The 19,083-nt window shown below is 56.0% G+C and overlaps 7 protein-coding genes across 7 annotated transcripts; 2 read left to right on the plus strand and 5 right to left on the minus strand.

Annotated features, from left to right (window-relative positions):
- Window positions 1-17: 17 nt before the first annotated feature.
- On the minus strand, window positions 18-2,139 carry GGTG_03347 (hypothetical protein; the record flags this gene model as incomplete). The annotated part of the gene is made up of 3 exons (XM_009221126.1): window positions 18-1,129; window positions 1,780-1,954; window positions 2,028-2,139. The coding sequence occupies 3 exons, from the start codon at window positions 2,137-2,139 to the stop codon at window positions 445-447; spliced, it is 972 nt and encodes a 323-aa protein (XP_009219390.1). The 3' UTR covers window positions 18-444.
- A 440-nt stretch (window positions 2,140-2,579) lies between these two features.
- Window positions 2,580-5,477, minus strand: GGTG_03348 (hypothetical protein). The gene is made up of 4 exons (XM_009221127.1): window positions 4,611-5,477; window positions 3,892-4,508; window positions 3,441-3,816; window positions 2,580-3,340 (listed from the first exon to the last, which is right to left on the minus strand). Exons 1-4 carry the CDS (start codon window positions 5,252-5,254, stop codon window positions 2,785-2,787), a joined length of 2,193 nt encoding a protein of 730 aa, XP_009219391.1. The 5' UTR covers window positions 5,255-5,477; the 3' UTR covers window positions 2,580-2,784.
- A 976-nt stretch (window positions 5,478-6,453) lies between these two features.
- Window positions 6,454-9,306, minus strand: GGTG_03349 (amidohydrolase 3). Its single transcript, XM_009221128.1, has 2 exons — window positions 7,501-9,306; window positions 6,454-7,419 (listed from the first exon to the last, which is right to left on the minus strand). The coding sequence occupies exons 1-2, from the start codon at window positions 8,998-9,000 to the stop codon at window positions 6,907-6,909; spliced, it is 2,013 nt and encodes a 670-aa protein (XP_009219392.1). The 5' UTR covers window positions 9,001-9,306; the 3' UTR covers window positions 6,454-6,906.
- Window positions 9,131-9,424, plus strand: GGTG_03350 (hypothetical protein; the record flags this gene model as incomplete). The annotated part of the gene is made up of 1 exon (XM_009221129.1): window positions 9,131-9,424. One exon carries the CDS (start codon window positions 9,131-9,133, stop codon window positions 9,422-9,424), a length of 294 nt encoding a protein of 97 aa, XP_009219393.1.
- Window positions 9,425-9,930: 506 nt separating this feature from the next.
- Window positions 9,931-11,572, minus strand: GGTG_03351 (hypothetical protein). Its single transcript, XM_009221130.1, has 3 exons — window positions 11,361-11,572; window positions 11,024-11,269; window positions 9,931-10,912 (listed from the first exon to the last, which is right to left on the minus strand). The coding sequence occupies exons 1-3, from the start codon at window positions 11,394-11,396 to the stop codon at window positions 10,034-10,036; spliced, it is 1,161 nt and encodes a 386-aa protein (XP_009219394.1). The 5' UTR covers window positions 11,397-11,572; the 3' UTR covers window positions 9,931-10,033.
- Window positions 11,573-15,799: 4,227 nt separating this feature from the next.
- Window positions 15,800-16,303, minus strand: GGTG_03352 (hypothetical protein; the record flags this gene model as incomplete). Its single annotated transcript, XM_009221131.1, has 1 exon — window positions 15,800-16,303. One exon carries the CDS (start codon window positions 16,301-16,303, stop codon window positions 15,800-15,802), a length of 504 nt encoding a protein of 167 aa, XP_009219395.1.
- A 113-nt stretch (window positions 16,304-16,416) lies between these two features.
- Window positions 16,417-18,996, plus strand: GGTG_03353 (hypothetical protein). Its single transcript, XM_009221132.1, has 3 exons — window positions 16,417-17,762; window positions 17,826-17,890; window positions 17,951-18,996. Exons 1-3 carry the CDS (start codon window positions 17,131-17,133, stop codon window positions 18,754-18,756), a joined length of 1,503 nt encoding a protein of 500 aa, XP_009219396.1. The 5' UTR covers window positions 16,417-17,130; the 3' UTR covers window positions 18,757-18,996.
- The last annotated feature ends 87 nt before the right edge of the window (window positions 18,997-19,083 follow it).

Consider the following 19,083-nt stretch of genomic DNA (forward strand, 5'->3'; position numbering starts at 1 on the left):
ATGGCAATAGGGTTGGGCGGTATTTTTGTAGATATTAGAATGCTTTTATTCTTGCCCAAACCGCATGGTGGGTTTTATCGTTGGTGGCTACCTCTATAATCGTACATAGGCCCTTTTCCTTCTAGCCAGCCTCCGGATATCTATAGATATGAAACTTGCACCGCAGTCCGCTGTGGTCGCTCCATTCAACTTTTGCAGACGGCGCTCCTGGTCTCGGCGCATCGACGAGCAGGGGATGCATAATCTCCATCGACTCCGGCACCAAGCCCACCATGGCGACCTTGTCCATCCTCGCCGGCTCGAATCTGGAATTCGTTCTACTGACATTCCACGTAACGTCAGGCTTGCCGGTGCCTCGATGCAGCGTCAGCCACGCGTCCTGCAGTCCGTACTCATCAAGGAGCCCGTGGTCCTCCTCGGTGATGGCGTTAAAGTCCCCCACGATCAGCCCCCGCCGCAGCCAGGCTCGCGCAGAGCGGCGGCGAGCCGCTTGAGCTGCGCGGCGCGGTAGGGGAACGAGTTGAGGGACTCGAGGTGCACGTTTACGACGCGGACGAAGCCGCCCTGCGCGCCGGGCGGGATGAGGTCAACGCAGAGTCCCTCCCTGCCCATCGCGGTCGGCGTCTGCTCGCGAAAGACCTGCCCGACCATGAACTTGTCCTCCTCCTCGCCTTTGGATCCGTCCGCGCCACCGTAGGCAAAGCCCTTCTTGGAAAGCAGGGTCATGTTCTCAAAGATCTTTTGGTCCGCGTCGGGGCCGGCGTCGGTCGCGAGGAACGCATCCTGCACCCCGGGGCTGCCCAGGATGGCGGTGCGCAGCACGGGCGTGATCTCTTGTAGGCAGATGATATCGGGGACGCCGCCCTCGAGGACGTGGCTAATGAGTGCGACGCACCGCCGCGAGGGCTTGGCGCTGCTGTAGTCGATGTTCCAGGAGACGACGTCGAGGTGGTGTTTGGGAGAGGTTGCATTGGCCTGGCCTTGGGCTCTAGATTGCTGGACGGCATGCGAGGTGACAGGCATCCATGTGTGAGAAGTGGGGCAATAGTAAGAAATGGAATGGGGGATCCTGAGACATTTTTCCGATTTAAGAGAGCGATGGTAGATGTATGTCAAAGGTGGGTGCTGGCTTGGTGGTGGTAAAGGCACGTAATTTATCTGCTTGGAACATGTTGGGTTAGCAGGGACAGCCCGCCAAAGTGGCCAATAGCCAGCGCGTTTACGAATGCAATGCACCATGCCTGCACCGCATAACTACAAACGGTGCCATCCCATATCGTAGTCTGTTACGCGCGCCCTCTATAGCGAGTAATCTGGTTCGCGATGTGAGGTTAAGTTGAGTTTACGCGCCACAGGAACCAACATCGTCAACCATGTCGGCCGTGACAGGGCATGCGCAGAACAGTCTGAAGTGGTGCGAACGGCAAGGCACCATGTCCCAACTCTCGGCACGGCTACTGCCTCGACCGGAGCCAATCGTTCCCACACTGTCGTGCGAACGGGGGGCTGGCCTCCTGTTTCCCTCTTCTATCCTCTCACGACCACGACTCCTCTGGTCCAAACAGCGCCATTCGCTTCAGCTGTTTAACGCCCACCGTATCTCGGCTGCTCAATCTTTCTGCTTAATCAACTTTACCCATCGTCTATATTTAGCTCTTATTTACGGCGTGCGCACGTCGCATCGGGTCCGTCATGCATGTTTACATTTGACCTCGTCTCGTCTCGGGATTCCACCTCCGATGCCCTGAACCGTGATAGCCCTCTCCTTGTCCCACGTACGGCCTTGCTGCCCCTGCGCCTCCAGCCATGTCCGCCCCCGCGAGAGCAGTCGAGGTGCGCAAAACCGCGTGCAGCCCTTGGAGGCCGGGAATCAGTACACCCATGACTACCAGAACCACGGCGAATACAGTCACAATGTTCAGGGGAATTGCTCCGGGGGTGAAACCCACATACACTTGGGTGGTTAGTAGCTATTGAGCATTACTCCCCAGACTTCGCATCTTCACGTCATCTGGGCTAAGTCCCACCTCGCCACTCCGTCTGTCCTCCAATGGCCCCCTTTAGCGCGTATAAACGCCTACTACGTAGCTGCTCAGACCGAGTCCCCTCCAACACCGAGGAAGAGCGCCACTGGGTCATTTCGAAAGCAGAGAGTCATCGTTTCGTTGGGCGCGGAATCCTTATCGACAGGATTCAGCGCGCTATCGACCCGGTCGGCCAGCCACCCAAGAAAAGAATATTCGTGATAAACGGTCTTGAGGGAAAGGGAAAAAGTGAACTGGCTCTTCAAGTTGCCAACCAGATGCGCCAAGTGTACGTTGTTACCAGAACCCTTCTCGCCACAGTACTTGCATCTTGCATCATTGCACTGGTATGGTCAGGAACCATGATGTTTGGCTCCATCTACAGATGGATCTGGCCCATGCATACTACTGCACAGGAAACGATGCGGAAGCGGTGATTTTGTTGCAGGAAGTGGTCCACGTTCAGGCTCACATATGGAAAAAGGAAGATCCAGACCGAATTTGGGCGGAGCGCCTACTTAACCGGCTCCGGAGCCGTGGAGGAGTGTAGGACATCAATAGTTGCAACGAGAAGTAGGGGGAGGGGGGGGTTGCTGTTCTTTTTTATTATGTGCAGGACTTGGTGGGACATAAAATGAGTTCTACGTATATTTGAGAGCATCCATTCTGTTGCCAATTTTGCATCCAACACGTATGCCTGTTGCGCAATAGCAAGACCGCCTCTGTCCAAAGACTGATGCAGCCCTTTGGCTCGTCCAGCTTACCAGACCTGCCCCGCGGTCTGCTGCGTCTTCTTGACGTTGACGTTCCTCCATAGAAACACACCGGCCAGGGCTAGGGGCATGAAGCAGGCGCCGGCGATGACCATCTTGCGCTGGACGTCGCCGTAGGCGAGCACGATGGCGTTGCGGGCGGGGCTGCCGAAGGGGTACGACAGCTGCACGGGCAGCGAGCCGTAGATCCTGGTCGCGTTCTGCTTCTGGTCCTCGGGCAGCAGGTCCTGCAGCAGCGGCAGCAGCTGGTTGGTCCAGATGCCGCCCGAGATGGCGCGGCCGATGGAGCCGCCGACGGACGAGGCCAGGGCGACGAGGGCCAGCATGACGGCCACCTCGTTGTGCGACACGACGCTCATGACGGCCAGCTGCTCGCAGATGATGATGGTGCCGGCCGACGTGGCCTTGAGGACCTGGCACATGATGATGTAGCCGATGTGCGTGTCGGGCGTGCGGAAGTGGATCAGCAGCGCCGTGGAGAGGCACGCGACGGGCACGGCCGAGATGGCGATCCATTTGTAGTGGTGTGTGAGGCGGATGAGGCTGTTGGGTTGAAACGAGATTCCGGTTAGCTTTCAGCACTTTAACAACGACAAGTCGCCAAACACCCGTGACTCAGACTCTTCCAACGGGCAAAGCTTACTATCCGACGATTGGGCCCCAAGTGCAGCTTGCAATAGTGTAAATGTTGGTGATGAACCCGGCCTGGGCAATGGTCTGCTGGTGGACGACCTGCAGATAGGACGAGAAGTAGGAATCCCACGTCCCGAAGCTGGTCATGATGATGCCGGCCACTAAAGCGGCGCCAAAGATTGTGCGGTCCTTGAGGTTGTTCCACGGCGCGAGCGGGACGACGGCGAACATCTTCTCCCAAAAGACAAAGCCCACGATCATGAAGAAGCCGATGATGATCATGGCGATGATGTATGCCGTTGTCCACCCGTTGGGGCTGTACGACTGGATGCTGAAGGGCAGAAGGAAGAGAGAGAAGCCGCCGCACAGCAGGGCCATGCCCATGACTGCAAGATGCACACAGCTTGTCAGCTTCCAAGACCTGTCTAGCAGTGTCCATTCTGATGAGACTCAAAACATACTGTCAAACTCGTTGATGTAAAACATGATGGACTGCGACCACGTTCTGCCGCTGCTCGGCCGGCTGGGAACAAGGCCCATGCGCTTGGCCTTGCGCAGGTTGAGCCAGAGGTTGACGCAGATGGTGGCGCCAAAGAAGGGGAAGATGATGGCGAAGGCGCCAAAGGCCCAGCGGAAGGTGCTGTACTTGTTGAACAGCTCGGCCACGATGGGGCCGGCGAAGGCGTTGCCGACGTAGGCGGTCGAGTTGAGGGTGTAGATTATCATGCGGTTCCGGAGGGACGTGAGGTCCGAGATGAGGACGGTGTGGATGAAGCCGACGCCGCCGCTGCCGACGGTCCAGAACACGTTGGCGGCCGCGTACGTCTCGATGTTGTTGGACACGGCCATGAGGAGCAGGCCGAAGGAGCAGAGCCCGTGCACGAGGATGTACACCTCCATCCTGCCCCAGATGTTGCCGATCTTGGCCATGGGGATCTGGGCGACGCCGCCGACGAGGCGGGCCACGATGCCGACGGTGGCCAGGAGGCCGTGCCTGGAAAAGGAGGAGGTCACATAGGGAGCGAGGTTGGAGTTCATTTGCTGCTGCATCGAATGGCAGTAGGACGTCAGGTAGATCCTGGTGTGAAGTTACCCGAGGGTTATTAGCAGGTGTTGGATGGTGCTTTGTTAAACGAAGGTGCGCTAGGCGCAATGGCATCCGGGGACACCCGAAACTTACAAGATGTAGGTAATAACCAGGTACTTGAACGTCCATGCCTTGGTGATGGCCTGGATCTTGACGACTCCGTGCTGCAGCTGCACATCCTTGTTGACGTCGCGCACCTCCTCCTCGGACGCATCCCCGCCCTCGGGCTTCGCCTCTCTGTCCTGCGACGTCTTCTTCTCGCTGAAGCTGCCCTCAGGCGCCTCGGTCTGCGCCATGACCACGGGCGGGTTCATCTCCTTAGGCGTCGCCATGCTGTTTGGTGCTTCGCCGGCCGTGTGATTCCGGGGGAGGGACGGTGAAGCCTTCAGGGCACCATGCGGGAGGTTAAAGGGCAGCAAAGGCGGGCGGGCTCGGGCTGCTGGGAAGGTGGGAGGATGGTGGCTCAGGGGGAACACTGGCTGCGGGGATGGCGGCCATGTATGTGTGCGTTTTATAAGTAAGCCCTTTGGGCCTGCGGGAGAGGGCTCAAAAGGCAAGAGGAAAGTGGCGCCAGTGATCAGCAGGAATGCATGGATGGAGCGCTGCACAAGTTGCCAAGCATCACACGCCATGAATTCTCTTCCCGAGCGCGGCAAGCGTCGTGCAGGAATCAGCCCGGCATGGTGAGCAATTTCTTCCTCCAGCCGGGCCTCGGGGTCTCCATCGGGGCTGGGCATCTCCACCTCGAGAAAGTGCAACAGCACCGATTATGGCGCATCGAAGGGGGCCCAACCCCGCCGGTCTCGCAGACATGATGCCACCCTCCCTGGCTGCGGGATGCGTTATTGGTCGAGAGGGTCAATAGCGAAAGGTCACATCCATTGCCAAGCGTGGGTATAGTTTTTCCATGCTGTTGGCTAGACTTTTGAGGTGGAAACCCCCGTGTCTGTCATTTCGGCCTTCCTGCCTGTCTTTGGGATCCCGAGAACAGGGTGTTTTCCTTCAGGGGAAGGAGGCAGCTTGTCAGCCGACTCCCGCCACCGATACCGGCTCTGTGGACTGTATGACAGCGTGTTCCACTGAGAGATGGGTCAAGGTGTGCTCGCTCGTCGCTGGTCTTTGTTTGGCGCGTCGGAATTTGCCTTCACTAAGCATGGCTGCGGGGACTCTGGCTCGTGGTCATGGAGATGGGCGTGGTCGGGTGGGGTCAGAAAAGATCTGATAAGATTTTTCTATGTAATTTCCTTGGCGCATGTGGGGCTTGACGGATCTGATAACTTAAACCTGGACAGTCCAAATGGACTCGGCCCGAATCTACCCGACGTCTGAAAGGGATGACCAACGCGTTTTTTTTTGTCGGTGTGTCGTATCTTGTTCTGCCTTCTACGCCAATGACGGATTGCTCTAAGTGGTATGAAACTGTCGGCTTCAATAAACCGATAAAGAGAACTGCATGCGCCCCTTTACTTTCGTTGTAAGGGAGGCCAAAAGTATAGATAGGGTTTGGCACGCCTTAAATACTCTATTCAATTCCACGCATTCTCACAGCCGCCATGCTTTTATTTGTTTTTTTTTTAGTAGATTTGTGCTTGGCAAGGTCAACAGTGTGAGCGTATGCTCTCAAGGCAGTTGTTTTTTCCTCTATTATCCCACAGCCTACCATATTTGCGAGGTTCGTGTGCCTAACTCCGGACCACACTGCCAACCAAAAATCCGCCGACACATTTTTCCCCATTTCCGTTCGATGTCCTCGATTATGTATTGGCTAATGGAAAAGCTACCAGCCATGACGCTTTGCAATGTGGTTCAACTTCCATCCGTTGACGCTAAACCCATCACCAATACATGTCACTGTCCGGTCCTGTATCCGCGTCTGCGAAGTCGGCATCGGGTAGGTAAACATGATGGCAGCAAAATGCATGCACAGTTGTCAGAGTGTCGGACAAGCAAGCAGTAAAAGGGCGCCAAAGCCGAAGGCCATTCATCGTTGTATGTGTTGGAACAGTATTTCTGTGCGCGTGCGATCCGGAAAAGGAAGGTTGTCACAGAGGGCTCCGGGATCCTCTGGATCCCGCACGGGCCAATACTGTCTGCCTTAGGCAGAGCAGGGAACCACCCTTTTGGGTGATCGTCCCTGTGCATATAACGGGCAGTCCTGTGCCCTTCTTTTGGCAGATAGATTCCTTCTTCCTCATGCACAATATAGAGCTTTTCCCCAGATCACAGAGATCGTTGTTCATCACCTTTGGAGATCTCCGAGCCGTCTAACAGGAGTACCAGACTCCTACCAACAGTATGGGTATATCGTGTGCATCGCTTCATGATCCCGAACTAATATTTACATCGAAAAGTTTCCAGCATCAACCCCTGCAAATAGAAAGCCAGTGCTTTACATGTGACCATGCTTACCGTGGTTGCAGACGCCGCGGACCCTGAGGGCGGCGACGTGCGCCTTCTGGTCCTCGGTCAGGCCCTTGCCGCCGAAGCCGCCGATGGAGCGGCGGGCGACGGCGTGGCTGCGGGCGTCCGAGTTGGGGAACTTGGCCACGACGCCGGGGCCAAAATCGGCGCCGTCGGCGACGTAGAGGACGTCGCCGCCGACCATGGTCAGCAGGGCGCGGTTCCGGCCCAGCTCCTCCTCGGGGACGCTGAAGTAGTCGTTCTCGAGCACAACGGCGTCGGCCAGCTTGCCGACCTCGAGCGAGCCGATCGAGTCGTCGGCGCGCAGGAAGCTGGCGCCGCGGTTGGTGATGGCCCGGATGGCCATGTCGCGCGTCAGGGTTTTGCCGGCGAGCGTGCCATTGAAGGGGAAGCCCTGGGCCGCGGGCGAGTTGGGGTTGAGCGGGTCGCCCGAGCGGGTGGCGCCGATCTTGAGGGCGAGGAACTCGTCGAGAGGATCAATCTATGGCAGGGCGGGAGGTCAGTCATGCATCCAAACAATGTGGTAAAGCCAAGTCAAGCAAGAGAAAACAGGCAAACTCACAGGCCAGTCGCTGCCGTAGGTGATGGGACGACCGGCATCGACAATCTCGCGGTAGGCCTGCAGACGGTTCTCGAAGCGCTCCTTGCCCAGGCTGCGCCAGTTGTCAGGCAGGTAGAAGGAGCTGGGCTGCGACCACTGGAAGCTCATGATGGCGTCGACGCCGAGCTCGGCAAAGCGGGGCCAGTCGGCCGGGTCGCTGATCTCGTCGTGGGCCACGCCCAGGCGGAAGTCGGTGAAGTCGGGGTGCTTCGCGCGGAAGGCCTCGGCGGCATCGAGGGCGATACGCACGGCCAGGTCGGCGTCGGCGTGCATCTGCACGTCGATGCCGGCGAGGAACAGGCCCTCGAGCGCCTTGTTGAGGATCTCGGGCGTCCAGTAGGGGTCGACGAGGGTGCCGGGGTCCGAGACCCACTCGCCGCTCAGGTCGCTCATGTTGACGGGAACCAGGTACGGCTCCAGGACGGCGGCCGTCAGGCTGGGGTAGGTGATGACGCCGTCAAGGAACAGCTTGACGGCCTGCCACTTGAGCGTGGGCGCCGGGCCGAGCGGGGCCGGATCGTGGCGCGCGGTGAGGGCGGCCTTGACCTCGGCGACGTAGGCGTCAACGGCGCCGATGGTGGCGGGCTGGTCGAGGCGGTAGTCGAAGTAGACACGCGAGGTCAGGTTACCCTCGTCCTTTAGCTTTTGGTAGAGCGGGGCCATGTTGAGCTGGGCGGCAGCGTCCTGGAAGGTCGTGATGCCCTCCTCGCGCAGGAGCTTCATGGCGGCGCGCAGGGCCATCATGCTGTCCTCCTCGGTAGGTGGGTTGGGGCCGGCGAGCATCTTGTACGCGTCGTCCTGCAGGATGCCAGAGGGCTCCTGGGTGTGGCCGATGCGCTCGATCTTGCCGTTGGACGGGTCGGGGGTAGCGGCGGTGATGTTGGACAGCGCGAGGGCGTGCGAGTTGGCAAAGACGGTGTGGAAGTCGCTGGAGCGGACCATGACGGGCCGGACCGTCTTGAGGCGGTCCAGGTCGGTCTTGGTCTGGCCACCACTGCGGCTGATGAGGGACGGGTAGTCCATGTTGACGACCTCGATCCACTGGTTGGGCGACTCCTTGGTGTCGCGGTCGGCCTCGATGCACTCCTGGACGTGGGCGAGGAGCTCCTCCATGCTCAGGGCCTGGTAGTTGAGGTTGCATTTGAGCAGGAACTCGCCGCCCGACTGGACGTGCATGTGCGAGTCGACCAGGCCGGGGATCACGACGCGGCCGCCGAGCTCGATGACGGTGGTGTTGTTGCCGATGTGGGCGGCCACCTCGTCGTCGGAACCCAGGTGCGTGATGCGGCCGTCCGTGACGACCATGGCGCTGAAGGTGCTGCCGGCCTTGTCCAGCGTGTGGATGGTGCCGTTGCGGAACACGCGGTCGACCCGGGCCTTGCACGGCTTGGCCTGCGCGAAGGCGGCCAGGCCGGCCACGAGCAGGACTTGTGGCGAAGTGAGCAGGTTTCCAAAGGCCATCTTGACGCTGGTTTGACTGCTCGGGGGGAAAGAGAGAGTGGCCGAGAGAGCTGGTCAGCGGGCAGATCGGGCTGGGATGAGGCTGGAGGGCGTGAGGGGGAGGGGATGAAAGCCGGACGGAGGGAGCGACATGGGCAACGTTTATACCACGCCGCCCATGAGGTTGGTATACTCGCGGTGGCGCTCGGCGGACCTCCCCGACACACCTGGCAGCCATATTTCGGAGCCGTGTCATTTGCCTGCATTGGCAGGGAGGAGTTGGGCGGTGGCCCCGCCTTGGACCGAGCTCGATTTGTCGATGGTGGCCCATCGCATCATGGAGCTCAGCAACGGCGCAAAATCCACCAGGAGGTCCAATATGGCCAAACCCCGCTCTCTCCACCGCGCCCCCGCGCCCCCGCGCCCCCCAACAGCCAACGAGTGAGTGCACCATCCGATGGACGATAAACAAATTAGCATCCACCGCATAGTCAGGGTGCCTTGTCGGCTTTCTATCCTAAAAAGGAGGGTCCTTTACCCCATCATCGATTCCACAGCTGGTGAGCAGCCCATCGAGTGCCAGCCCTGTCGGAGCGAGATGCCAAGCAAAGAAGAAGAAGAAGAAGAGGAAGAAAAAATGGCGCCCCATCCCATACGGAGTAGGTTCTGCAGGCTTGATACTACTGCCTAATTGAGAATGCCGTGCAAACGAGACAGTAGACAACTCAAAAGGGTAAATGCCCATCCACCGTCAATGCTTTCCCGCCGCCAAGAAGCCTGGCCCGATAATCAAACCGAATGGAACACTTCTCCATGATTTAATCTCCTGCATACCGGCCCTGGCTCCATTGCGGCTCTGCTGGACAATAGTAGCCGGTGGGAGGATGTCTCTTGGTGCGGTGCCTGCGTGCTGTGCCTGCGTGCTACTTGCCTACAGGTACCTAGGTACCTAGGCAATTACAGTGACAGTTATGACAGAGAGATGTCAGTTCGGACCAGGTCACCAGGCTCCTAGATTCGAAAATACTCATAAACTATTACGGCCATTAAATGACTAAACCTCTTCCCTTGCTGCCGTTGGCTTCTTGACGGCGACCAGCTCTATATCGCTCTTTTCCCTCTCGTCCTGCAGCCACGAGTTTCCGCCCGGCGTGATATCGGACAAGACGGACGGCTCGCGGTGGACGTGTATGGTCGTGGTGCGCATGACTCCGCCCATGCTGCCGGGCGGCGTCGGGCTGAGGGCGCCGGCGCCCCTCTCCTCGTCTAGGGACTCGAACCCGCGCTTGGACATGCCGCCGGGCGCCGGCGCCGCCGACTTCCGGACCGAGGTCGAGCCGCCGCCGTACTTGCCTCCCGCGTACCTGTCCGAGGGGCCCATGAGGGTCCTGCGTGAGCGGAAGTAAGGGCGCAGCGACGGCAGGCAGGCGATGACGAGCGTGATGTTGCAGTCAAGGCTGCTCCACAGGTCGACCAGGCTCAGCGGCACCGACTGGTCGCTGCCGGCGCCCTGGATGGTGGCGAAGCGGACGACGCAGATGGTCAGGTTGAGCAGGCCGAGCAGAAAGGTGCAGTAGATGCCCGCCTTCATGGTCCGCTTCATCTGGATCTCGTGCAGGATCATCCATGGCAGCGCGAAGATGAACACGTCGCTCGAGAAGTGCAGCGCCCAAGCCAGCCTGAACGACGTGCCTGTAAACTCGGTGGGGCAGGCGTCCTCCCCGATCGACCAGTTGCGCTCCACGGGCAGGCACCCGGTGGTGAGGTAGAGGATCGAGACGACGAAGCAGACGGCCGTGTAGCAGGCGACGCACCAGAGTGCGAGTCGGCGGCGCTTCATGAACCGGGGGAACAGCTGCAGGAAGGTCGCGAGCAGGGCGGCCTTGCACAGATAAAAGGTCAGGTAGAACGGTATGAAGCTGATCCAGAAGAGCTATTGGGTGTTATTGCAATCATTGCGTCAGCGTTTTGAACAACAGCACACTCGGGCGTATCCAGTAAGGATGCGCGTGTGGTGATTTTTTTTATATCTCTTCTTTCTAACCTTTAAGATCAATATCACATCCTCTACATTGCCTTCGTATTGTCGGAGGAAAGTGTCGATGTGAGGCTCGAGCGCGCCCATCCTGAAGAAAACGATGTCGGATGCGGCCGTCGCGACAGAAGCCAGCCAGGCCAGGAACATGAGGATATCACTGGCCCATAGGCGACGCCGCTGTACCACAACTCGTAGCCATAGACGGGCGGCGATTATGGCGGCCGATATGGATATAAGCAACCATTGGGAGACCTAGGACAGCCAGTCGGTCGCGTCAGTCGATGGGGCCTCCCTGGCAACAAGGGCCGCTCTATCTAGGGCGAGGACGGGAGGGATGACGAACCAGAACCGCCACGCCACCGGGACCGACTTCAGGCATTTTGACGAATTCGCTTTAGGCTGCGGCCCAGGTTGTGGGCGTGACCTGCTCGCCCATTCAAGCAAGCGGCGGCCTAGATGGTAGAAGGTTTGCTGGAGGTTATGGAAGAGGGGGAGAAGAAGCGATGTCGAGCCGGGGGGCTGCGCGCGTCCGAGGCAGGCCTGCCATTATGTATATCATGCATGTTTGCGCGACCTCCAACCCTCCCATGCCTAGCACCATTATCCACGCCCTATCCCACCAGAAAGCGGCTACCATCTGCGGGGGAAATAAAAAGTAAAAACCCACCCAGCAACAGGGGGTTGAAATTGGAAATCGCTAGGGCCGCGGTAACTTGGGGGGATGTCACGAAACTTCAAAAATTTCTCGTCCTTTAAAAGCTTTTTTCGATTTCTTTCCTTTTTTCACCAACTTTAATAATAGCAATAACTTTATGCCAGCACGTAACCCCCTTTTCGTTACCCTGTAATTTCCAGTTTTAACCCCCTTGTTGGGAGGTAGGTTTTTACTGTTTATTTCCCTCGCAGATAGTACCATTTGCGAGGGAAACAAAGAGGAAACCCCACTTACCAACAAGGGGTTTGAAATAGGAGGAGGCCCACAATCGCAGGGGGACATCCCGGTATGTATCTTTGTGATTTTTTACGGCCAAACAGCCTGCCAGGTACATTTAGCCTTGTTTCGCCTTAATGACTGCACTGCTTTTAGGGTTTAGCTGTTTCTTACCTCCGTGTTTGCCTTCATTTTCACTCAAGATAGCTTTATTTGAGCCTCCTTTTTGCAGTGAACAACGTGCTTTACTATAAGCAAATTTGTAGATTAACGCGCCGGACGGCCGGCTGGTTCGGGCTTTATATTTGCAGTTCCTTTACGTACTTTTATTTTACGTTTTATGCGGCTGGCCGGGCTTTTAATTTTTATTTTCCTCGCGTGTATTCAACAAGCTTAATTTCGGGTTGTATTTTGCGGAAGGGAATTTGAAAAAGCGCTGGAAATGCAAGAAAAAATTACTAAAACTGCCCTGCACAGAGGCAATGTACCTGGGCGGTTTTTTGGCCGTGAAAAATAGAAAAGATACATGCCCGGGGTCACCCCGCGTTTCCCCCTAAGCCCCTGAGGATAGGTGGGTTTTTCCTCTTTCTTTCCCTCGCAGATGGTAAAAGAAGCGTGAACAGGATGCGGGGAAGCTCTAGACCTGGTTAGCCCGCCCTCCGTCGCCGAGTCATGCTTGAGAGGGAACAAGCCTGGAAGCCACGTGGCCGGCCTGGCGGGAACCGGCGCCGGTGCCACAGTAGCTCGTATCCTTCGGGCTTTGATCTTGACTGTTGCTGGCGCAAGCGTTGGGCGTAGTGGAAAGAGGCTCGTTTTGCAAGGCAAGAATAGCTTGCCGCCAGAGAACAGTACAAGTCAGTGCACTCGCATCGGGGCCGCAATAAGCACAAGGCTGGCCTCCTGTGCCCCCACCTTTCCCCCCACCAAGCCGGTCCGCCGAAATGCCGCCAAGTAAAGTCTAAACACCTGATGCTATCCAGAAAACACGAGATGGCTGGCAGGCGCGGCGGTGCGGCGACGTCGTCTTGACGAGATCGTAGCCTTGAAACACGCCTTGAAACGAGTTTGTTCCAAGACCAAGGTGCCTAACGCCGGACCAAAATAAACACCGAAAGGCAAGGAGAATTATGCACGACGGACAGTCGCATCTACTTCTAACCGGCTCTAGTCTCTCCAGTGGTGGTGGGCGTCACGGGCTTGGATGGGCGGTTCTCGGAATGTGTATGTGGCTGGCCCAAAAAGGAGGATCTGCAGCCTGCGCCTGACGGCATTCGGAGGGAGTGGCTGGAAAAGTGGTAGTGTCGCAATGGAAACGAGTTGTAGGCTTGCACCTAGTTAACTAGTAAGCCTGTCTAAGGATAACTTAGCAAATAGCGACCCTTAACGGGTAGCTACCATCTGCGAGGGCAATAAAGAGGAAAAACTCACCCAGTAACAGGGGGGTTGAAACTGGAAATCGCTGGGGTCGTGGTAAGTCAGTGCACCCCCTGTCCGCCCACCCCCCCTGTCCGCCCACTCTGTAGGTCCACAACATAAAATCTTCTAAAGTACTCCCGCCCTCCTATTTCTATCAATTCTAATCCGTTTTTTATACTTTTTGCTGCATTCTAATGCCCAAATGCCGGAAAAACAATATACAAAAAAAAACGTCGAACGGGCCTTCGCTGCGGTGCGAGCGAAGGGCGGAATTTAACGGGCTGCTTAGCTTTATGAAATACTGGTATTAACCTTTAAAGGCCGTATAAAAGGCGCTTTATTTATTTAATAATTACAAAAAATATATTAACGGATACCTTTTAAACAAAAAAAGCGCATGGTTAATTGGATTTTATTACAAAACTTTTTAAAGCTTTTATTAACGTACGCGGAAATCCGGTTTTTTGTAAAGGAAATACTCCAGTTTAAAGGTAATTTTTAACCTTTTAAAAAGCATTAAATTCGTGCTTTTTTAAGCCGTTATCCGGAAATCCGAACCGGAAAATTAAAGCGTATAAAAAACGTACGCGTTTAAAAAGTTACTATTGCAACGATAACAAAATGGTAATAACGCTTGCAAATACCGGAAATGGCCCGAATTAAACCGGAAAACACGTACAACGCCGACGAAAAAAGCTTGCAAAAGGGTAAAACCGGTAACGGGCTTGTTTTAAACCTTGCTGGCATACGGCCTTTACAGCGCAAAAAGCTTAGGTTACGCATTTAAATTTCGTTTATTAAATGCATTTTGGCTACGGGGGTATTATTGCTTCTTTTTATTATTTTTAAAGGAAAAAGCGTGCAAAAGCAATGGTTTTTTACAAATTTGGCCCTTTTCCGAAAGTAAAAATTTACCGTTACAAATAACGGCTGGACCACGGATCCTACGGGTTTAAAATGGCTGCAAAAGGTATTCCTCTTACGCACCCAACCCCCCACCCCTAAGCCCCGTTTCCTAATCCTAAATAAGCACGGATCGCACGTTACCAAAAAGTTTATGGCTTTTTGCCTTTAAAACAACGTTTTTTCCTTATATTTGCCCGCCTATACTTCCCACGTACTGCAACCCTTCGATTTATCGATTTTTAGCCCTTTAAAACAAGCTTACCGCCAAAAAATCGGGTTCCAAGCTTTATTTACTTGCTTAACAATGGTAAGAAAGCGTTAATTTTTAACGGCTTATGCTTACGCACGATTATTGGCCTTTACTGCTTTTAATATAAAAGCGGGGTAGCGGGCGGCCGGCTTTTGGCCTTGCAATATAGCCAAACCTTTTATAAACCGCTTTATTTTTAACAATTTTAACCTAAACGGCCGGCAATCCGGAATTTAACAATTTGCAAAGGATAACAAGGCCAAACAACGTTTAATAATTATTTCCCAAACATTCCAGGTACTTTGGGAAACTTTTAAGCGATCGAAAAAGTTGGCTGCCCAAATTAGCTTTATTAAACCCCGGATCCTTGCAAGCCTTATAATACGGCTTTTTTTTAAAAAGTTACAAAAAGGCTACGAAACGCGCAAATACAACTTGGTTACCGCCCTGCAAAAAATTAAGCGGTTAAAGGCCTAATTGGAAGCACAGGAACTTCGCAAAAAAAGGAGGGTGGCCCTTAATCCTAACGAAGCCTTTGTGGATATCCGCCAAATTGCTGCAACGAAAGGGCAGGATTTGGAGGAAATGAATAGTGCGTTTAAAAGCCCGGACGATTTTGATTAGGAATTAACTTTGTTTTGCATCGAGGTGGCTTGAATAAAGGTAAAAATTTGCAGTTGAATGTAATAGGTTTAGTGTTGATCGGATCCTACAAAGTGGGCGGACAGGGGGTGCACTGATTTAACTTGCGGGGATATCATGAAACTTTAAGAATTTCTCGTCTTTTAAAAGCTTTTTTCGATTTCTCTTACCAGCTTCAACAATGGCAGTAACTTTATGCCAGCACGTAACCCCCCTTTCGCCACCCTCGTAATCTAGTTTAGGGTTTCCCTCCTGCCTGCGCGGTTGGCGGCTGGCCTCGGGTGGCGGCATAATGTGTGCTGTTGAACAAATTTAGCGACTTTACAACAATTTAATGTGCTGTGGATGTGTTTTCGACGATTGCTTTTGATTCTTTTCGGTGGCTAATGGGGATCATTCAGATGCCCATCGGGAAAACGATATCAGACGTTCGTCTTGGCGAGGCGTCGTCCCATGGTTACACAGGTCTGAAGTTGGTCTCATCGAATTTCAAATCCACCAGCCCACCAGCCAGGTCCGAGACACTATGAGGCACGCTAATTGTCACGTGGTGATGAGCCACTATTGGATGTAGCCACATTCTCTCCAGCCACGGATTGACCCGAAATCTCGTGCCAAGTCGCATGGGCTGATTCCGTCATTCTGGTGGTGCCCGTCCTCGACTCCCCGTGTCATCATCACTTTGATGCAGGTACCACCCTCGTGGCATCGCCGCCGCCGCCGACGTCGCATCTCGATTTCCAGTGCGCCCATTTATGATTGCGCATCCAGCTTTGTCTTCCCGATTGGCCATGCCAGGCCAGCCAACGACGACGCCATCAAGCCTCGTCGACAGGCCCATCCGTCGCTGCCCGCATAGACTTGCCATTTGCCTCGGCTTCGCCAGCACAAAGGCATACGGCCCTACCCACCTATTTCCTTTCGTCGATAGTTGACGAGCCGGGCGCTTATCCTTTGGCCCGTCGTCGACATGCTCTGGCCAATGGCCGTCGTCGGCAGGGCCGAGCTGAGCGAAGCGCCGCACCGCCAAGGGACCTCTGGCCTCTGATTGGCCAGAGAGGATGGCATTTAGGACCAATCGCCGTCGCCATGCGCAGGACTCCAATCTTCCCCTCCACTCGCCAGGCCCTAGCTTGGCCATGGGCGCCTGCGTATGGCTGCGAGGGCGTCGCTGCGCCCGCCCGCCCTCAGCCGCTTTCAGCTTCTTCTCCGTAGGCCACAGCCCAGGCCCCGGGCACCACGGGCGACCGTCATCTGCTGATCACGCCCGGTGCTCAGCGGCGCGTCGCATTGGTGCTCTCCAGCTGCTCTTCATATGCACGGCCTTGGCTGCCCCGCCAAGTGACGGGAGGGTCGGTCACTTGGGCCACTGGCTGGCCTGTTCGTCGGCACTCTGTGAGAGGGGCACGCCCAAGAATGGCAAGGCCGTTCCAATCACAACGGCGTGAAGGAGTAAGCCGCGGGGCAGCTAGGGGGGCGATGAGCAAGCGCTTGGTTCGGCTGCTCCGTCATCTGGTTTGCTCGCTAGCTGTTGCCTCGTCGGTCTGGCCTGTTACCGGCCCTCCGGTTCACGGATCGAGTCCTACAAACACCTCATATCTGTCGTACAGACAAAATGGCCACACTTCCACTCCCCCCTCCTTCTTTCTCCCCCTCCTCCCTTTCGCTCGTTTGCCCGTTCCGTCCACCACTGTCTCACAAGTGACTGTCACGCGCCCTATCAAGAAGTTTGGTAGTGTTGTCTACGCTTGCCGAGGAAAGTGGTTCGTGCCACTCTCCGGCGCTACCGATAAATTACCCGCATACCGCCGACCGGTCCGATCCGATGCGACCACATCCGAGTAACGCCTAGGCCTTGTGTTGAAATACTTTCAGACAAGACATACTCGAGCCGAACGCTCAGGGAAAGGAAGGGCGAGATTCCGCCGGACCAGGCGAAGGCCCATCGCCCGCGGTGCTGCAGCCACCATGGCGGTCCATCCAGGAATCCAGCTGGCATGCTCCATGTGGGCGTTGACGCTTCTCTCGCTGGCGCTGGTCGTCGCGCGACTCTACACACGCATACGTATAATCAAGTTTGTTGGAGCCGAGGACCATATGTACGCATGGACCGGCGTCTTTCTGCTCGTCTTCACCTGCTCCATCCAGGTCGGCGTACATTACGGCCTCGGCCGCAGTTTCTGGACCCTTAGCTGGGAGGATTCGAGCGACGCTATATTTTGGACATATGTCGCCAACAGCTTCGCAATCACCGGCAACGCCATGGCCAAGCTCTCCATGGGCCTGTTTCTCCTCCGTGTTGTCCAGATCAGGTGGCATAAAATTGCTCTTTGGTTCCTCATCGTCGTCACAGTCGGCACCTCGATCGCCCTCACCATCATGCTTTGGAACCAGACCACGCCCGTCAAGGCCAGCTGGGACCCCATCAGGACGCCCGGAACGTGGAACATCCAGATCCAGCCCCTGAGTGTTGGGCTCGGAGCTTGGTCGAGCGCCTGCGACTTTTTCTTTGCCATATTTCCATGGCTTTTCATCTGGTCTCTCCGCATGCCACAGCGGGAGAAGATTATGCTCGCGGGCGGGATGAGCATTGGTGTTATGTACGTGCCCTTATTCTTCCCTGGCTGTTTCGGCTTTTCCGACTAACATTGGCTACTGCGTAGTGCCGGCATCTGCGGCATTGTTAGGACAATTGTGCTCTCTCGTCTCGACGTTTACAACTACACATGTTAGTCAGCCGTTTTCTATCCTTTTTGAGCGCCCGAATACTTAGCTGACGTTTATACAGTGAATTTCGTCCCATATTTCGGCTGGGCTGGCGCCGAAATCGCGGTTGCCATGTTCTGTGTTGGAATTCCTACGTTGCGACCCCTCTACATGAAGAAACGCCACGGATTGACGACCGAGTACGGAAACCGAGGCAACCCGAGCGCCGTCAGCGATGACCGGCTGCCGCGATTCACCATGATGGATCAGAAGAAGGTGGCGGCCAGTCCGGCCGCCACGGATGCGAACATGAGCCAGTCGACCTCGTCACCAAATTTGGACATAAGCCCTGAGGACAGGGCGGCCGCGATGCTGGATGCCAGAGTGCTGGCCGCCGCCGCCGCCGCCATGGAAAAGCCGGTTGACCTCGAGTCCGGCGTGTCGGCCCGCGACTCCGGGTCCTTCTACGCTCCCAGGGATGAGGAGAGCTTTGGGGCCTTCCTGGACAGAGAGAGGGCCAGGGAGCTCGGCGGCCAGAAGCCCCCGAGCATCCCGGGAAGGCCGGCGACGGCACACATGCGCAGCTTCAGCAACAACATTAACTACCAGGGACACTCCCGAGGCGGCTCCGGCCACAGGTGGCGCGAGGACAGCCTGGTCAGGCCCGCGACGGCGCACACGGCCAGCAGCGGCCACAGCGTAAACAACGCGGGCAACTACAGGTGGCGCGACGACAGCGTGGACGCGATCCTGGGCCTCTATGACAGAAGCATAGGCGGCGCGGCGGCGGCGGCGGCCAGGGCTGGCGGCGACCGCCGAGGGATCTGGGTCAGGAACGAGGTCCACATCAAGCGAGAGGAAGACTCGAACTGGCCCCTGAGGAGCTAGTTGGCTGGCATTGCCTTCCCTCCCCACTTTTCTCTTCTTTGTATCATTTTTCCCTACTATGTTCTTTCAGGCCCCAAGGCCTTTGTTGTCCCTAGCGAGACGCTCCTTTGTTGCTGCCACCCTAGAGCTTGACTAGAGAATGATAGATGCCCCTCGGCAGCACGACGCAAGTCGCGGATGCCGACACCAAAATTCGCTAATTCAATAATGACCATCCAAGCGTATTTGCCATTTGCATAACATGAGATAATCGTGCCGTTGTGATCCAGCATTGATACGTACATGATTCTTGTTTTTTTCATCCGCTGTTCTGGCTGTTGTCGCTCC

Source organism: Gaeumannomyces tritici, assembly GCF_000145635.1.
Source record: "Gaeumannomyces tritici R3-111a-1 unplaced genomic scaffold supercont2.2, whole genome shotgun sequence".
Classification (NCBI taxonomy): domain Eukaryota; kingdom Fungi; phylum Ascomycota; class Sordariomycetes; order Magnaporthales; family Magnaporthaceae; genus Gaeumannomyces; species Gaeumannomyces tritici.